Source organism: Trachurus trachurus, assembly GCF_905171665.1.
Source record: "Trachurus trachurus genome assembly, chromosome: 10".
Lineage (NCBI taxonomy): Eukaryota > Metazoa > Chordata > Actinopteri > Carangiformes > Carangidae > Trachurus > Trachurus trachurus.
Window position 1 is genome coordinate 25,703,494 of NC_139894.1, and position 20,754 is coordinate 25,724,247.

General features: G+C 43.8%; 2 protein-coding genes across 4 annotated transcripts in view; both read right to left on the bottom strand.

Annotated features, from left to right (window-relative positions):
* Window positions 1-16,273, bottom strand: part of LOC310992347 (rho guanine nucleotide exchange factor 9) — a 34,305-nt gene extending 18,032 nt beyond the window's left edge. For all 3 annotated transcript variants that reach the window (XM_083980364.1, XM_083980366.1, XM_083980365.1), the window contains exon 1: window positions 16,232-16,273. The gene's annotated coding sequence lies outside the window, so the exon portion shown is untranslated. The remainder of the gene's footprint in view (window positions 1-16,231) is intronic.
* On the bottom strand, window positions 4,363-20,484 carry LOC310992274 (uncharacterized protein; the record flags this gene model as incomplete). Its single annotated transcript, XM_083980293.1, has 4 exons — window positions 4,363-4,466; window positions 16,291-16,341; window positions 16,436-16,562; window positions 18,874-20,484. The coding sequence occupies 4 exons, from the start codon at window positions 20,482-20,484 to the stop codon at window positions 4,363-4,365; spliced, it is 1,893 nt and encodes a 630-aa protein (XP_083836419.1).
* Between the last annotated feature and the right edge of the window lie 270 nt (window positions 20,485-20,754).

A 20,754-nucleotide genomic window follows, 5' to 3' on the forward strand; every position in this document is an offset into this window, starting at 1 on the left:
CACACTATCGCCACTCCAACCCCATCGTTGCCCCCCCTAGCACCACTCCATTTTCAGCCCCATTCACTCCAAGCACAATCTCTCCAGTCTCCATCAATCTGCTGTAATATAGGCAACAGAAAGAGAGAGAGAGAGAGAGAGAGAGAGAGAGAGAGAGAGAGAGATTCATTCACAGCCAGTGTTCCTCCTTGCTCAGTTCTCTCCTTCCCCTCATCCTTCCATCTCCCTAATGAGATCAGCACTGCCCTCTCCAATACATTGCATCCCTTTTCCCTCTACATGTCTGAATAAATTAAAAGCCTTACATAATCAATCTTCCCAATTCCTGCCTTAGCACCGGTTCTTACCTAGCTTGATCAAAAGGCATACAGTAAACACGTAGACACACAAACACGAGAGAAGTCTTGCCACAATACTCATTATTACCTGTGTGTCTACCAGCTGTAATGACCCGTATTATCGTTATTGTTACAATGCAGTTACAACATCAAAGATCAGAGGGTGAAGCGGCCGTCGTTCAATCGCAAAAACCTGTATTTGGGTCAATGCAAATGAATGCAGAGAAATCTGCTACTATACGTGGACATGTATGACAGTGCTTCCCCTCTCATGTTCAAGCACAGACATGGAGACTGACAAGGAAACATATAAGAGTATAAAGCCGATTCATTGGCTTATATCATCTTTGCAGCACAACACATCAGCATTCACTGCACTGGCAGCTCCACTGCATTCCAACATCCTCCTCTATCTCTATCCATAGCACAGCTGCACCAAAGCACCTACAGCATCCCTGAGCAAACACACACACACACACACACACATACGCCTTTAGCCAGCCTTACCATGTTTGTGGCATGTAACTGTTCAGAGAGTGTATGCATGGAGAAGTCCGGTTCATATAATCATGATAATTAAATCCCTTTTGGAAGCGTTCGAGGTGATGGTCCTCTGTGAGAGCTGAGCCTGAGATGTCGAGTAACAAGGTGCTGTATTCCAGAAAGAGGCTTCTCTTTCCGACGCACTGAGTGAGTCTCACGGTCCGTCCTCCCTGTGTCTGCCAACCCTGTTATGTAATACACTTATACCCCAAGTCTGGGAGCCAATCAAAGATGCTCTGCCTAAAACCGGTGAGAAATACACACACGCATCCTCACACACTGTTGTCTCGCTCACACTCACCATCCGCACATTGACACTTCTGACTGCACAGCATTTAACAGAACTCTATTAGAAGGCACCTGCCCTGGAGGGAATACAAATGTGTGAACACCTGGGACGTGTGCAGGACTCAGATTCAAAGAGGAACCACAAATACCACCCACCCATGACTATATCTCACACACACACACACACACACATGCATTGACAACATGTTCACATACATGTGAACACACATCTGTAAGCAGCACTGAGTTATCACTGCCAGCCAAGTGAGCTATAACCATTCCAGTATATAACACTATGATGTGATGGTTACAGTCCTGTGGGGGTCTCCCCGTGAGGAAATCTGTTTATGCTTTCTACCCGAGTGATGAAAACACCAGCCCACATGCTACAGCATGTGATGAAGGTATCTATGTTCATAATACATGGCCACCTAAGATTTTTTCTACACTTACAGTACAACATTTACCACTTAACTATACACGTGCAAGCAAAAAAAACAAAACAAAGCACTCAGCCTGAGTGTGAGAGAGGAGAGCACATACATACAGTATCTTCAAAAAACCTAGCCAGCCTGCCATCACTATTAATAGCACTGTCATGGACAGCTCTGGGATAGGCTTTTAGAATATCTATTTCTGACATCCATTCAACATTCATGACACCTGCCTCCAATCCTTTATTAGATTATGACACTGCAGGTGAATGGAGAGGAAATGGACATTTAAAAAAAAAATCCATCAGACATGACTTTTCACTTACATAGAAATAAGAAATATGCACATACACCCATATATTTTTTCGGCCACTATTCAGTGACCAGGTGTAATAGTCTGTGGACTTCAGAGACAAGTGCTAAGTTGAAATGTTGTAAACAGGGGGTGGGGGGTGGGAATGTGAATATTGTGGGCTATGAAATGGGAGCTGAGTTTAGCTGCATCTAAAATGGGGGAAACCTGGAGTGACGGAGGCCCTCCTTTATTAGGCCTGGTCCTGCCTGCTATTGGTTACTGTTCAGATGAAGCTACAATGATCCTCCAGAGTCTGTGATCAGCAGCACAGACCTCTCACTTGCACCGTTATTTGCTACAAATATCCCATTTACTTCAGTAGAGAGATCACAGCTCGGCTATTAGCTGCCATATTGTAGATGTGGCTACAGTGGAGCACAATGGAAAAAACAAGTCCTGACGCAGCAACAGCAGGAGGAGGCTGTGGTTTAAAAAAACAGACCATCTGATTAATTTTGCCATCTAAAAATGAAGTGAATGCAGAATAAAGGTAATCCATTCGCAATATCCACAAAATACAACATGGAGGAGAGAGGGAGATCGACGTGGGGGGTGGAGCGGGAGGGGGGAGGACATATTTATATGCGGGCATATGAATTTCCAGTCAGCACAGAAAAGGTAAGAGCATCACAGATCTGTATCCGCACAACTACAACCACCAGCAGCAGCAGCAGCAGCAGCAGCAGCAGACAACACTAGCTATCACAAACGGTGAGAGGACACAAGACATAACGGAGGATTGGGGAGGAGGAGGGAGGGGGGAGGGGGTAACAGAAATACATTATGTTGTACCAACGTCATTCATTTCAACGCGTAGCCGTGATGGAGCGCCGGGTGTCCCCGCTCTCGACCAACGCGCACTGCCTTTCTCTCCTCTCCTGAGTGAAAGTGTGGTGCGCTGCGAACCGGGCCCCAAGCGCAGATCCATTAACGTGTACCGAGGATGAACATCAGCAGCACGTTCACAAGCACCAGAATCGCGATCACCGTGAACACCGCGCAAGTCTGGACATCCAAGGCCATGGCGCAGTGCTGCGGGCCGATGCTGAGATGCTGAGCTCTGAGAGAGAGAGAGACGGGCGGCACGCAGCTTCCCCAGTCTAGACAAGCAGCCTCAAAGCACCAAGAAATCCACCATTACAGTTAGGCAAAGGAATGAGAAGAGAGAGAGGGAGAGAGAGCAAGAGAGAGAGCGAGAGAGAGAGGGAAAAAAACGATGCCCCTACGCCTCTTCACACTACGCGATGTAATTCATAAAGGCACGGGAAGAGATGCATCATCCTCACCATCATCATCGTCATCAGTCTGCACCGCGATTTCTCCCCGCTAGTCAACACCTGCCGGTGCTTCGCCTCTTCCCCTAAACCGACCGACTATCGGGCCAATAGATTCTCACGGCGAACAAGAGAAGCTGTGCGCAGGCTGTTCGCAGCTGCCGAGCTGCCTTCCGGTGAGCGGGGACCAGGGAGATGGGCTGTGAGGCGGTCCTGTATTAATACTGATCAGCGCTCCACTGCAAGACTACCGGCATCAGCCATCACCTAGTTGAGTCGGGGGAGGGGCATAGCCAGCTTCCTCGCTGACTACATCGACCCACAGAGGCCAGAATCATAACCTCATTCATCTCCCACCCCGACTAAAAATATCACAGTGCCATGGTGATTTATTATTCATCATTAACAACCCGTGATGAAGGAGAATAAATGTCAGAGTAATGGATGCACTTTCCTCAAAGTGATCACCACCTTATAATTTTATTGGCTTAATGTCAGTCTTTTCTGCTGGTTTGTCTGTGGCCAGGCAGCGTTAGTTAGATACAGTGCGCCCAGCTGATCTGATAATCATGCAGATGGGATGTATACACTGTATTACTGCTGGTCCAACAGGTAGACATTACTGATGCAAGCAGCAAACACAACACTGTCTCTTCCCTGGTAACTCACAAGTGTTTCCACATGGCATAGTCCGAATCTCTTTTTAATTGTCAATTATAGACCAACATTTGAAGATATGATGTGGACCAAAATAAGTTCATGGGCACCAACAGCAGGTTTGGAAAATACAAAACTACTGGTCATGTTTACTAGGCCTACAATGTTATGTTCAATTTATAAAATAAAAAAAATAAGTCTGTAACCCAGAGTCACTCTGCAAAATTCCACATTTGGTTATGGTTTAAAATTTTAGAATTTATAAAAATGTATAATTCATAATAATTTTGAATTGTTACAATTCAAAATTATACAAATACAACTGTGTATTTGTGCCATTATTTGCATGGCACAAATACACAGTTCTAGATGTATACAACATTATTAACTTAAAACTGAGGTAGGGAAGTGTCTTAAACACCAGTGTTGCACAATTGGATTTCTAACCAGATTGTAAGACTGTCCCAACCTCATTAACCACTGTTGAGATGCCTTTGAGCAAACTGGTCAACCTCAAACTGGGCGGTGTAGCTGCTTGCTGTCCCACAGATGAGACAGTGGTTGCAGAAAACATCCTCTGGATATGAAGATGTGTGACTGTGGGAGTGTGCATCAGGACATTATTTGAAATAAAGTGCACGGCTCGGTTAACTTACTCTAAATAAATAAAGGCTTGGTTTAAAGCGGACACATGCACATGCAAACTGCAGAACTAAAAAAGTTATATGTGCTACTTTTTTTGTTCTAAACCAGAGCCACTAAATTTGTAGAACCAAAAAAGATCATCAGAAGCACTGAGGTTTTCCCAATTTCAAATCCAAACCCCCAGGATAAATGAGACCGAAGACATTATGATGTGCACTTTACAAATGAAACTACTGTTAAATAGGACAACAATTACATGAGCGTGTTACACCCAGCCGAGTGGAAACCTGACCATAACATAAAAAAAGGCACTTCACCTTTCCCTTTCCCTTCCTCTCAAGGACGTCCAGTGCCGCAACAATTTACAGCCCAGCAGAAATATCAGGGTGAGCAATGCCGAGAACAAAACAAACAAAAACAGATTTTAAACTCAGGTACCCAAAATAACTACCTCAATAAATAAATAACAACAATAAAATGCAGGACTCTTACCTGCCTCCTCAACAGAAGAAGACAAGAGAAAAGACTTCATAAAAGAAAAAGGCCTGTCGCCCCTACAAATACCATGACTGCTTTTTAGAAGTTTTGACTACATATTTACACAAGTTAGTTCACACAGTACACCTGCGACAATAGCAGGTTGGAAGTCTGGAAAGAGGCAAAGTAAGAGCAGATTAGCAGATGTCATTTTACACTGCGTGCCATCAGACTCCAATCATCAACCACCGACCAATATCGCTTGGCCCCTGTGTCAGCTGTAATTATATGCAGGTTGTTGTGATTAGTCAGGTGACTCGTCAGCAAGAACTCATGACGATTACAACAGATAGACAGGCTTAATGGGAAGAATAAAAGTATCAAAACAGTCTGGGGACAGATTTCAAATCACACCTGCAGCTGTATGACAGATGTTCATCATGTTCCCCAGGGTCACACTTGCAACAAAGTGTAGCTAATAATTAATTCTTTGTGTTCATGGCCAAAGAGGAGGTTCTGTGGATGTCTGGGTACTTTTTTTCCCTGTATGATACTGCTGCTGAAATCTCTGTGACCTCTGTGAATCCAGCTGAAGTGCCTTCCAAAAATACAGGATGATCTTTTTTTGGTGCAGTACTCCTTTAAGGCTCAGTTTTGTGAGTGAGTTGTGAGTGACAGGACAAGATGGCCCCAGCTCCTGTCTGATGCACATGTTTGCCATTGGCATGCACATCATTATTCTGGCCTTCGTGTTCACAGTGATACTTAAGGTGAACATTGTTTTGCACATGAGCGCATCCATCCGGGCCCGCAGCGCTTGTCCTGGTGTCCGCGCCTCCTGTTGTTGGCAGATAATGAAAGGAGCACAACACGATCATGAATGAAAACATACAGGAGAATTAGCTCGGTTCAGTTCCCACACTCCCAGACCAGCCACCACCTAGTCGGCCATGAAACGGCAGACACACGCCCTCTAATCCACAGTCTTCGCATTCAGATGAGAGTTTCGAGATGGATCAAAAGGCCTCAGAATAAGTTTAAAAGAATAGCACCAAAGGAATGCACTATATCAGTATTTTTAAAGCCATAAATAATTTCCAGGGCACTTCTGCACATACATGCTGATAAAAGCAATGGCTCCTGAAAGCCAGGCTTTCAGTGAGTTGCAGAGAGCAGTACGCGGCATCACAGCTGAGATATGACAACCGTCCTCAAACAGGCATTTTTTTCCCCTGCTCTGTGTGTGTGTGTGTGTGTGTGTGTGCATGTGTAGCGCAGAGTGAGCAGATTACATAAGCCTGCCCTACCTCTGTGGGCTCCCTCTCCAATCTCCCTGACATTTAGACAACAAAGGTCACATCTGAAAGTCTAAATCTGCACAGACACCAATGCTAATATACTCATACATATACAGAAGAGAAGCAGAGTTTTTAAAAATGGAAGAATATCTCCCACCAGTGGAGAATCACATCTTAGATTAGACTGAATTTAAACTCACTGTGTATGAGTTGCACAAACAAGCATCGATGCAGCTAATTAATGCGACTCGCATTGTGTTCAGGATTGTCATTTTTGTGATAAAATCATTCTATCATAAGTGGGATTTGACTGATAATCACACTCGATTCTTTGAATTTGACCATTTCTGACAAAAACGTATGGAAAAATATAAAAACTGCCTTTTTTATGTGAAGATATGGAAATTTAACAAAGCTCTTGGTAACATCCCGTCACCAGCTTTATCACATAATGTCTGTTCAGAATTCTTGAAACAAAATAAGTCAAGTTTAATCCTCTATTTGGTAATGTTTATAGCATAACAACTGTGTCTATTATATTGCATGATTGATGATGATATATTGCAAATGTCCATTTTGGTGCATTAGCTATACTCCAAAGCCCCTCTGTAAATGTCTCATCCATTTGTCCATTCACCTCTCTATTTTATTATTATTTATCAAGCAAGTCTGAACTGAAAGAAAGCAGTACAATGCAGATGATTCACTGGTTTGTTTTGAATCTTCTACATAAATGTCCCTTCAAAGAGAGATGTCCTAGTAAATGTCTGTGTGAGTCCTCACTGACCTTCCTCACCCGGTCATGAGGAAGGACATGTCGATAAAAGTCCTTTGCAGCTGAAATCACATTCACTTCTCTCAACATGAAAGCAGGTTGGGGTCAAAAAGAGATTGTGGTGGAAAATCGCTATGACTAGTATTTTCCTTGTAATGAGTAGTAATGCAGTCTTTGAAGTAGTTGTAGTAAAACCTTGTTTGCAATCCTGTTAACTCCATTAGTGGAGACATTTGTGTACTGACCATAATAAACCTGGGGACAGAGGAAGGACACTAGGATGACCCACGTACAACCTTGTTTGCTACCACTCCAGTCTTGTTCTGACTCACCACCGGCAGAATCAAGATTTCCGTGACAAGATTAAAAGGCAAATAGTGAACTTTAGCATGTGTGCTCTCCTTATCATCAGAATCACAATAATGCTCATTACTGCAGTCACAGCATGGAATTGACAGTCAATCTTATGATCTCCCCATTTCACCCTTTGGTGTGAAAATGACCCTGAACCCTTTCCACAGAAGCAGCTGTTCACTCTCCAATTGACTGGGACATCTTTTCCCCCTGCGAGAGAACTACTCCAACACACATCACACACCATGGTCCAATTAAGCCAAAGAGAGAAGATCATTTGCAAATGGCAGAGGCCGATCTAATGTCATCAAACTGGACTCTCTCCAGACCTCGAGTGTGCTTCAATATCCCACCAATGAATATTACAAACAAATGTGAACAAAAAGTCACATCCACGACACCTTCCTTGAAAAGGATTGAGGAAATGCTGCAAAAAATCCAAGTATAATTGCCACTAAAATTCAGAGCAATACCTGCTGTTAACGGTTAGAAATATCTTGGTAGGAAGTAGGGGGCCACACTGACGACCATATGAGGAATGTTTGCACCGCTCACCTTCAGATGAACAGAACGATGGTAAAAATATTTTAGAGCCTCACTTGTTTTTCAACATTTCCTTAACTCCAACACCAGTGAGGAAGAGCATGAATCAAATTCATGATTCATATTTTTCTGCAGATTTTACTGTACTGCTGGACATCCACTCATTATACAACCACACTGTGTAGAAAGAAGCACAGTGTAATGAACCGGTTGAATTCTCCATCTGTTCTAAAAGCACACTGATCATAGCCATACTTCATGTTCATTTACTGGTCTGAGATCAGCTCTAACTACGGCTCTGAGGTCAGTCTTGACTCTACTGGCATTTTGCCAATGAGCTCGCTCTTTAGAAAATCTCTCCTTGAACAAAACTACAAAATTCACTCCTAGCAAATGAATCTGTTTGTGGTCAGTAGGTATTTGGCTAATGGGAGGCAAAGCCCACCACACCCATTTCCCCTCTAGTCTGCTGCAATTCTTTTGTTCCCCTCCCATCCCCACAACAACCACACTGACTTCCTGCTTCCTCCCAGGCCTTCCAGCCACAAAGCACCCTAAAAATAATTTGCTGGACTTTTCCTGAGCACAGTTTTGTCACCATTGTTCAGACATCAGCTGTTTATTCGTTCAGCTCGATTTGGCCGTTAGCGTAAAGGCGAGTCAGTGGGTCAGAGCATAGACAACTACTTTAAGAAATAGACTAGATGAGATAGAAGAAGGAGGTCGTGCCAAGTAGGGTGGAGAAATTAGGGTTAAAGACATCACAAGTTATTTTGAACATTCCTAGACCGAACGGCTGCAGGAGAAATGCTCCTACTCATTCGTGACACTGCTATGGGACCAGTAAAAATGAATTATTATTTCATGATAAATCAGTGCAAGAGCTGTGTGTTCTGGAGACTGTGTTCTTTATGTCAGCCTCTAGTGACACTGCATAAGATTGTGCAGATCTAGCAGGGGGAAACTGAAGACAGAACATCTCTGTCTAAACACTGCCAGAATATAAGGTTTATCAAGTCTCTCGTGGAATAAAAAAAGGCTTTTGAAGACAAGTTTGCAGAGGAAGTACATAAAATATGCAGCTAATTTAATATACAAATTTAATATACATCTCACCTCCACTACTTCTGTGAAGGAAACTTGGCTGTTACTACTGTATGCTACTTTGATCACTTTATTTTATGTGCAAGGGGAAAGAAGGTTAATTGTGGTACTACTGACTCAAAGCATACAACACACAACTCCCAGCTCATCGCTCTCACCCTGAACCTCTATTAAAAATCCAAATAACATTGGAGGCACTGGGGAGACCTCTCAGTGTTTGCTGATGCAGCATACTTTGCTTGACAATTCCCAGCAAGGGTTACGGTCAACATTAAAGGAACAGTACAACATTTTGTGGAACATGATATGGAATGGAATATGATATGAAATCTATGCACACACCAATGAGGTTATATGTTGAGTTGTCTGCACTGGTGCTCACCAAGCAACCTCACAGCAATGCTAAGACTCAGGGTCAAGTCACTGTACTTGAATACAAAACAATTGTTGTAAGAGATATAAGAGGAGATATAACATGACCTTGTATCCATTTTTGAATTTTATCTGTCTTTGTGCTTAGCTTAGCTTAGCTTAGCATGTAGCTTCACATTTTTTCCAATGAACATGACAGCAGTATCAATCTTGTCATCTAATCTTTCCTAGGAATGTCAGTAAACCTATGTCCTCAGAACACTCAAGAACAGAACAGAACATAAAAAAAAAGATTAGGGCAATGGAAAATTCATTACAAAGAAATTTAAAAGTTGTCATTATTATTGGATTATATACTGTATGATATTATATCATTACAATACTTTAGCCTTAGTACATTTCATACAGATTACCTATTCATCATTATTAATTTGATTTCAGCATGTTCTGTTATTTGGACCTGAGCTCCCCTGTACACATGTTCACCCATTTACATTTTTATTAAGGCAATTCCTTGATTACACTAACAAATGCAGAAGATGCATACAATTACTAATAATTCTGGACATTTTTAAACTCTGCTTCGTAAAGTTCTGAACTCCTGGGCGAAGGTCTGTGAAATTTCCCCCTAGATAGAACAGAGTACCTCTGCTAAAAGACACTGTAACAAGCTCCCCACTGTAGCTCTTTCACAAACCATATGAAAAATTATGCATTAAAGAACACTCGAAAATCCAGGCTGTTCTTTATTTATGTTTCTGTTCAGCAGTGCCTTTGTGTTTACTTACAGTGAGCCCACAGATTGGTCATTTGAAAAACCCCGCTGCAGGGTGAAGGATAAAACCAAACGACCTATGCTAGGATTTGGTTGTTGGCCTCAGCTAGGGCTGCTTTACTGTACCTCTACTGGTCTGGGTGTGAGTGTACTGAGCATGCTCGCTAGTGTCACCATTCATCAGAGCACTGTCAGCCACCTGCGGCCCAAAACAGTGGGAGGTAAGAGCAGTAGTGCCTTTCCGTTCTTCCCGAGATCTATTGCTGCTATATTTGCACACACGATTTAGTGGATATCTGCTCAATGCATATATTTAGATTTTCATTCTGACATTTCGTGTGAGTCACATTATCTGAAAGATTGCGGTTGGCAATGATAAGCCCACTCACCCACACTAATCAGCGGTCATGCCCACTGCCACGGATGTGTAGCTCACTGTAAATGTACAGCTCCACCTGTCCTCTGAGCTAAAATGATTGTACATTCTCACTGCTTCCACGCCACGAGAGTTCAAAAGCAGAGCAGTGGATTGAAATGCAAAACTCTGCAGCGAAACGATATTTGGGTGCAGGCTTGTTTGGCATTCTGTGTTTCTCAGCACCTCACTTCTTGTTGATAGGTCAATTCCTCCCATCAAAGACTTAACAGACTCCACCTGATATACGGCTGGCCTGTAAAACATTCACTAACAAGCCTGTCATCTAAAATATATGACTGCACACAGGCACGGCTGCACATAGAAAGTCACATACTTTTATGCACTCACTCACACAAACACTCATGCGCACGCACAACAGGCCGCAGGAAGCAGGTGTTTTCACATGCCTGGAGGGAAAAACGGATGGGAGGATGGAGTGAATGGAGGGGGGGTTAGGTGAGGGAGAGAAGACCAAAAACGGTGGGGGAGAGAAAACTTGATATGAGGAGAGGAGAACAGAGAACAGAGATGGGAGTGATGGAGGGAGGGATGACGAGCTTTGAGGTCAGGAAGAAAGGGAGGCGGATGGAGTGGGGGAATGAGGAAGAAGTACAAGGAGTGAGGGGGTTGCATAATACGTGTATGTGATGGAGGGTTTTCTCTGACGCTGCATGTGGTGTAGCAGGGAGCCAGGGAGGTCAGAGGCAGAAAGTTAAGCTAAATAATGTACACAAGAAGTGGCAGCTGCCAGAAAAATCCAGCCCATCTTTCACAGAGGCCTGCAGGATACATTCTAACTAGCAGAGCACTGTACAGGCAGTTGGCTCCTGTCTCATTTTTTTAGGGCAGGGACAAAATGACCAGAGCTAGAGCAATATATTTTTATCTTAGTAGTGATGTTAAATTACCATACTGTATATTTAGATCAGTTAGAGCAGTAACGCTCAGAAAAAGCCCTGAGAACATTGCTTTTTTTTTTTTTTTTTTTTAAATCCTCTACAGTGAGTAGTTGCAGGTTTCACATGTGTTGTTTAAATGATTTCACCATGACATTTTGGTCACTGGGAATGTTGCTGCTGAAAAACATATGTTGTTTCTCTTCTTGTAAAAGCAACAGCTCACTTTGTTGACAGTGATTCAGGTGGCTCAGTTTTTAAGACGCAAATTATGCAAAACAGTCAGTAGAGATCAGCTTGTGTGTTGACAAAGCAGCACGATGACAACCCCTAATCAGGTTTGAATAATGTGCTGGCACTATGGGTGAGTGTTAAGCCTAGTTTCCTTTGTTATTGTCCCTTGATGTCGCTGTTAGCTTAATTTGTAGGACTTTTTACTGGTATGAGATCTGACCATGAATGTTTAAGTGCATAGCAAAGACCACAATAGATATTTGTGTTTAATGAACTGGCACTATTTTGGTTATTAAATTAGCCTTCATAAAATACAATGGCAGACTGCCAGTCAGGTTAGTAGATATCCTGTGTGGAAGGTTTTTGGCCCTGGGGTGGCACAAGAGAGAGCTGATGCAGTGTCAAAAATGTAAAATGTTTTGATGTAGTAAAATTCATCAATTTTTCAATTTCTTTGTTTGGACCAAAATCATAAATTTGCCCAAATAGTTTGCCAAAAGAGGTCAATAACTTCTTGGTAGCACTGAAACACTGGAAGGACCTGAGCTGCACAACCTCCTCCCTACAATGAAAGGTTCTCCAGGCTATTCATTTTGTTGTGTGAAAAGTTACAGCTGTTTTAAAAAGGGAGAAGGTGACTGTGAAAGTTATCAGTGCAACTGATGCATACATTTTTCTTAAGAAGACTCCAACTCATCTGAGCCGGTGGGATTTCTACTTTAAGACGGTGCTGTCATATAACAAGGGATCATCATATTACCTACACAAGGTGACATTCCCTATTTATCCCTAATATAAACCCCTAAAATAAAAAATGTATTACACAAACAGTGGAAGCTGATAACTGTGGGTAAAATCACCTAAGCACCCTGGGAAAAATCACAAAAGCTTCTACAACTGATGCTGGATAACAAGTGCTGTAGTGCCTTAGGCCTTAAATAGTCTTCCAACAGAAATTGCTGCATGTTGTGACATTACTGAAACCGCACACTGACATAACTGCACTGTCCTTCTTTGCCAACAACATAACATAGTTTGAGTGATGATGGAGGGATAGAGATAGTAGCCCTGATGGGGTACAACACACAATGTCCTCAAAACAAAGGATGCACACTCGGTACATGCACAAACACGCACCATTTGCCAAAATACAGAGTATAATGCTGTGATACTGTAAAACAGGACACACCAGTGAGTCAGAGAATTAACGCACAGCGCTGTTCCTCCAGTCCCCGGGAACATGCAGCCATCTGAAATAAAAAGTGGAAATGGCTTTTGTAGGGAGCAAAGGAAACCCTCTCAACAGTTATATAAGAGAAAAGGCCCTGAGCCTCTCTGTCTCTCTTCCCAGCACACTCAAAAACACCCGCCACATAAGCAGCAGCAACAACAACAACATACATACACACACCTGACAGGCAGAAACCCATTCTTTGGAAGAGACAGCCTAGGGAAGCTCTGACACAACCACCTGCTCGGATTCAGTCAGCGGCACCACTGTTTATCGGTGGCCACCACATCCTACAAAAGCAGCACTAACTGGTGGCTGCAGCAAGTCACAGCAGAGATGTGCGCCTGTGTCTTGGCAGGGGAGTGAACACTGATGAAGGATTCTAGGTCACCTGTGGCTCAGAGTGCAAACTGTACATACATGCAGTTATTTCGAGGAAGACTAATTCCCATGGATTGTCTCGCAGGGCTCAGAAATAAAGACAGGGTGAAACAAATGCTACACATTCACAGAGCGTTTGAAAGAAATATCACTAGCCGGCGTTATTCATTCCTCACCAAAGAATGAACTCGTTAATGCAATGACTCATACACCCTGACAGATGAATACATCAGAAGAGCATGTGAAGTGTGTGTATCAGAGAGTTATGATGAGGGTGTATCATAGTGGGTGAGGCCCAGGATGCAGATAGAAAAAAAGAATCTCTGTGGTTAAATTACTGTATCATACTGTATAAGCACCGCTGCTCGCCGCATGTGCAGAGAAGAGTATGAAGAAGAAGTTGTTCAACTCAACACTGGCCTTTTTATCACTGCCCAACTAGCCACTGCCTGCTGACTCATGCGTTTATAATAAATAGATAGCATTGCATAATATGATTATGGCCAGACAGACCCAGGTTGGCCTAAACTTAATCATATAAGATTTCTGTTGAAACTCTTAAGCTGCATGAAGTCTTTAATAAGACAGTCCCCCTTCCTGACAAGTTGACAGCAGAGCTTCGGGCACAGCATTAGTAACACACAGGAAACTGTCCTCTCATCTGCATAGGAATTAACAAAGAGTGCTATTGCTTGGTGTTTGTTGGAAGAGAGAAGAGAGGAGATAGAGGAGAGAGAAGAGCAGAGAAGAGCAGAGAAGAGCAGAGAAGAGAAGAGAAGAGAAGAGAAGAGAAGAGAAGAGAAGAGAAGAGAAGAGAAGAGAAGAGAAGAGAAGAGAAGAGAAGAGAAGAGAAGAGAAGAGAAGAGAAGAGAGGGCAGTGACTGGGGGAGAAATCCATTTAAATGAAAGGGAGAAGAGAGGCGTCAGCATTAGCAGTTAATCCACTGCAGTGAGAATGCTTTCTCTCTGCCTGCGGCCTCTAGGCTCCAGTAGTCATCCTAACAGGAAGACTGTAACATACACTGCACTCCATCAGAAACAGCAGATCCGACCCCGACTGGAGTACCACACCGAATAAACAATGCATGACTTACCAGAAATAAGACAGCAACACACAGATTTCATGTGGAGGCATCATGCATCCATGTGACTGCACTTACAGCTGCGTTACCATGTTATGTCATATTATGCTTATACAGTATGTATAAAGATATGTGTGCTACCTCCATGCTCTGGATGTAGTCATATCCCCCCCTCACCCCCCATTTAAGCCTGATACAAATGAACTTCCCTCGCCATTCAAACAAACACACACACAAGACATTTCCAGTGTTTTGTGTCCACGTTCCCTGCCCCAGGGGAGTGCCATGACACAAAAGTGCACATACAAAGGGAGCATCTCTCTTCCCCTCTCTGTTTCTCTCCCACCCCTTTCTCTCTCTCTCTCTCTCTCTCTCTCTCTCTCTCTCTCTCTCTCTCTCTCTCTCTCTCTCTCTCACCCACACGCTTTCTCTATTTAGCTCACACTTAAAAAGGCTGCCTAAAGATAGAAGCAAGAAGATGAGCAGGAGCCAGCGAGTGTCATGGCAACAACGTGCAGCGGCTCACAAACACTATTTAGACTGGCAAGAAAAAGTTATAATCAAAGCCTAAATGCGGTAGTATCAACTCTTCAAAGACACAGTTTACTCAGTTTCTTTGCAAACACGTGCCAGGACTCAAAGCAGGCAGCGGTGAGTAGGCAGCATACCTGCCATGAAAAGGAACAAGTTACTGTACTTCAGAAATCCTCACTAACTCCTTGTAAATAGTTTGACTCACACATCCTAACACAATGCATATCATTGTTTAAAATACACTAATCATTTGATTCTTAATTGTTTAATGTGAAAATACCCCCTTATATTACATGCTAATGAATAGTATGTGTTCATAATTGTGAATGAAACAAGCTATAAAACATCATTGATTCATATAATAAATCAAAGGGAAAAAATGGCTCAGGATAAAACTTGAAGCATGCGGTAGAGATTCAATTTGGAGTGATCAAATAATAATGTAACTGCTGTTAAGCCTTGTGCGTTGCAGTTCTGCAGGAATAGATGTTGGACACAGCCCCAGAAATGTTCGCTACCCCGTCAGGATGTTTCAGAAAAACTCTGCATCTCCTTCCACTAGAATCCCCCCGAGGCCACTTGCACATCAAAGCACCGATTTCTGAAATGCCTGGTTTCACTTCCTGAGTACTATTACTCCAACATACTCTGAAGCTAATTTGACACAACTGACAAAGACACGTTGCAATTCTCACAGATTCCAGCGCACCAGGTAGCTATATACAGTAGGGATGGTTTTACTTCCTCCTGCTGTGATATTCTCTCTGTTTGTCTGCATGTGTTCCTCACAGATTGAAAAAAAAAACACATTTGAAATGTTAGGTGTCCATTACAGGATGAGTAATGGCCTAAGCGTACTGGATGACATTAATCCACATGGCCACCAACTTCACGGTTCACTTCCTGCATTATCTGATGAAACACTGAGCACAGGTCCGTCATCTCCATATTACCAGTATCAGTGAGAGGTGATCATCCTGCTATCACACATCTACTCATATTGCACTTAGGTAAACACAGTCAGTGTGACAGTAGAGTGTGTACAGTATGCACGTGTATGTGTGTGTGCATAATACAGTAAACACTTATACGTATCATATTCACAGTGGTCTCACATCATTCTTAAAAGCAACTAACTGACTGAAATAGGAGAAAAAGCAGCCTGTATGTGTGTGTGTGTGTGTGTGTGTGTGTGTGTTTATGAGGATGAGTGTGCCACTCACTATGTTGACCTGCAATGGTTCTGAACCGGGTCTCAATAGCCTCCTCCTCCTGCAGCTACCCGAGCCTCCAGACCGCAGACGCACAGATGACGACGACTGACCCATGTTCACTGGACAGAAAGAGAGGAAATCAATTTAACAAACACGTTATTCTCAAGTCTGAATATCGGTTATAAAATGTAAATAAAAACGATATAGTGGTACCTGACTGAGGCAGGAGCAGCGCCAAGGCGGTGAGAGTGCTGGGGGGCAGCGGCAGTGAGCGACACCGCTGGAGAGATACCCTGAGAGGGGGCTCTAACGGTGACACACCCGGCGGGCGAGACAAGGCCTGGAGGGTACTGAGTAGTTAGGGCATCTCCTATGTTCTATACAGAGTTACTCACACACACACACACAGTTGAATGCACATGCTCGCCTGCCCTTCAAGTTAAAAAAAAGTCTTCCTTACTGCCTTGTCCCCTTTTTTTGCTGTGAATTTAGGTATTTCACATCCAGCAAGTCTATTCTGATGCATTGGTCGGTGTGCATGCCCTGCAGCAAACCATGAGAGACTATACATCATGCCAACCAGGCGGTCTCTCAGGTTAAAATGAACTGACTCTGAGTTAGGGCAATGAGAGGTAGAGCTTATGGGAGCGATGAGGCAGAAAATTGGCCACAGAGAAAGACTGAGAGTGAGGGCGAGAGAAAGAGAAGCCACAAAGAAAGAAAGAGAAAGAGAGGGTGAGAGAGAGTGAGGAAAGGAAAATAAGAGAGGGAGAGGGGGAGGCGAGCAGAGGGAAAAGCAGCAACCAGAAATACAGGCCTCTATAAATGGGGCAGAGTGTGCATGCATTGTTGCAGCTAACAGTGAGTGGTGTATAAATACTGGGTTAGTACTGGGCTGCCCTTCAAAGTCCATAATGTGTGTTTGATTCATTACTGGCTTAGGTGATACATATGAGACGGTGCTGATCACTTCCATTTTTTCAATGTGATATTTACATTTACATAAATTTACTCAGTATAAATGTGTATTTTGATCATTATGGGACTGCTACTTATTTGCCGTTCTTTACATCAGTGTTTGCATGTTTACTTTGAGTGAATGAATGCATGAGTGCCTGTGTTTGTTGTTTAGCATCTTACTCTGTGGTGCAGCTCCGTGGACTGCGTCTCCCTAGTAACACTGGTCTCTATGACAGAGCAAGGCCTGGAGCGAGCAGCCACCCGTCTCTGCCCTGGAGAGTGTTGCATGGTGGGAGCAGGCCTGCGTCTCCGCCGACACAGTGAGCCAACCTCACTATAATGGCTGTAGAGCTCTCGGTCTGGGTTTGGCCTCCACAGGTCCAGGACAGCTGAGGCCGGGCGAGGGCGAGCGCGCGAGGGCTTGTGATGTACAGAGGTCTTCTCTGTGCTAGAGTGGGCCACGGCTGAGCCCGGCTGTCTTACGCTGCAGCCTGTCTGGCTGGCAATCTGCTCACACAGCTGTGATTGGCACAGATACTCAGCAATTTGGCCCAGATAAAGGTGCAACAATGCATTTCTTGTGCAGGGAATTGGGAAGAATGTCTCCGTAGATTAAAAAATATCTATCTCATAATTCATTTTAAATGATTCTAACAGCCTTGAGCATTTGTTTTTGTAGCTAGCCACAAGTGCCAAGACTGCACCTTAAAGCTGTTAAACTTCAGGGAAGATTAAAAAAAAAAAATACAACAGACTTGTGGATTTAATTTGCAACCAGTTGATGATAACGGAGGAGGATTTTCCCGGTGCCATTAGTTTCCTTAACTTACTGTAAAACTGCACATTAGCACCCTTCCCAAAACACAGATTCACACAGCTCTTGCCCTTGCATAATAACCCCTATGAAAGTGTGCTGAGTATCGAGATGTCATATCTCATTTTGTCATAAGGAGTTAGGGCTAACATGTCCTGACTCGTTGGTGTGACTGGAAGGAAGATGACTAATGCCTCCACTGGAGTGAGGAGGGAAGAGTGCCGTCATGCAGCGCAGACGTCACAAAGCTCTAGGGCTGCTGCAATTACACACGGCCCACTCTGTGGGAAATAGGGTTTCCTTGCATGCTACACAAGGCTGGCTAAGCAGGAAAGGACCAACTCCTCTACTATGAAGTTGGCCACCATTGTATTTACTGACTATTTCCTCTTCTCTCCAACAGATGGGGCAAAAGGACAACTGTAGAGTAGAGTGGGCACCCAGCTCACGTCTTCACAGGCTGGTGTCCTGTATGTTTTTGTTTCTCCCTGCCACTTAATGAACCACACCTAGGACTTATATCATGAGGAAATGAGTAAGAGCTCTGGCACCATTTAAATTCTAGTTTACTGTTGATGATTTTAAGAAGCAAAAGAATGACCATGGTTAAAAACAGTTACATAAATGATATTTTGAGCATTTATGCAGTAATTACATGATGCATGCCTCTGGCAATGTTAATGATGTGGAAAAAACCCTGCAATGGAATGTGGTTATGGCACAAATGTGGGAAAATTATACATGAAAATGCTATTCTCTTAAAAGAAACACAACAATAGTTTAGCAATACAAATTACAGTGTTCTCTGCCAAGTGTATTTATTAAAATTCAGTGGCTGGTGATTAATGCAACTCATTTTATATTTAAAGTCACATACCTTGAATATTTCCTCCGTGGAATCTGTTGCTTGTACGCTATTGGTCGTGCTCTCTTTATCACCTTGTTGTGATTGGACATTCACTTCCTGTATCTGGATGGAGTCAGGTGGAGCATCCCTGGAATCCTGTTCATTTCCTGTCTGTCCCTCTACCTTTTCCTCTTGACAGAGGCAGTGTAATGGATCCCCTTTAACCTCTGTAACTTCTGTTTTCTCTGTGTTTGTACCTGACTGAGGGATATGATTCTGTACTACAGCTGTGGACCTGTGGTTTGTTTCTCTGTCTATATGTTTGTCTGTACCCTCCGAACTCTGGAGGCCATTGACAGCTTGAGATCCCGGGCATGACTTGAAGGCTTTCAGGACAACCTTAGGGGACCGTCCACCTGTCACAGGCCCCGGGGCCTCGCTGTCTAAGCTACTGGATGTGTGTAGGGATTTACTGTTCACTGGTGATGATGGGGTAGGCTGGGATACTGGACGTCCCTCGCCGTGAAGCGTAAGGGACACACTGTGGATGTTGTCCACTGTGCGCTGTGCTGCCCGTGGGGAGCTCATCGGACTCTTCTCTTCTTCTGGAGGAGAGAAGGAACGTGACGTTGTCCGCCACTTTCTGGCTGTCTCTGCTACACTGTTGAAAAACTTGACCAGACCACCAAAATGCCCCTTGGTGTCAGAGTGTTTTGGAGCAGGAGGTTGAAAGTCTCTGACACTCTCGAAGTCCACAGAGCCATAATCTGAGTCGATGGTTTTGTCCAGAGAGTGAAGCTCAGAGTCAAAGCTCCTCTCTGAGTAAACAGGATTGGCCTTCCCCAAAAGAGAAATCCTCCTCAGGTAACTCCACACATCTTTGTGCCTCCTTGCTCTCCTTGGGTGGGTGCTTGGGCTATCTTTAATGCTGGGTTCTTCACAGCCTGCAGCAGTTTTGTTACAGTTGGCTGAATTATTTTGGCTTCTTTTGGTATAGGAAACTCTTTCAGATGGTTTACAACCATTCTGAGTGACAGGCTCTCCCACTACAGCGGGCTGTTGGCCGTCTATCGGAGCTGAGAGGTCAAGATCTTCAAATGAGCAGTCAAATTCTGCTGTATAGCCAGCATAAGAGTGCCTTTTGCCACGGTGTCTAAGTGTGCCCCTGCTGGACTGCTGTGGAGTGCCAATGTCGTGGCAGAAAGAGTCCTCATCCACAAACGAGCTGCTGAACTTTGCAGTGGACAATTTCCCTGCCCTCCCCCGAAACACAGAGGGGGATTTAAGCTTCTTGAAGGAGCGAACTTTGTCAGCAAACGAGAGTTTAGGGATGGAAGCCTCCCCGGGCAGGATCATGGAGTGGGGTCTGCGCTCCAGCTCTGACACAGCCCTTTTTCGGTTCAAGATCTTCCAGATACCCCCTGTGGCACGGGGCCTCCGGTTGACCTCCTGTCTGTCCTTGACAGGGGCCTGAGAAGAGGCAGCCTGGGTCTCTCCCTGCCCCTCTGCAGGCCCTGGCCCAGTCTCCTGAATATAAACACTGCTGGTCTCATTCTCCACATCCAGAGAAACATTAAACACTCGGTTGACAAACCCATTAGGGTTGTTGCTCTCAGGGGCAGGGCTGTCTGTCTGTTCCATCCTCTCTCATTCTACAGTGTCAGCTATCAGCTCCAATGGACATCATGTCTCAGGCCTCTGTCTCTTAAACACCTGGAGGAACAAAACCACATTTTTATTCAGGAGTTTGACATTAAAATGACTGCCTTGTCATTTTAAATCATGCCTTTCCTGTCTGAACTTCCTCAGAAGGCTTGTAGATGTCCACCATAAATACAAAATACACAATATTAAACATTCAGAGTGGACAGTCAGCTACATTTTATCAACAAATGAGGTCACATGCTGGAG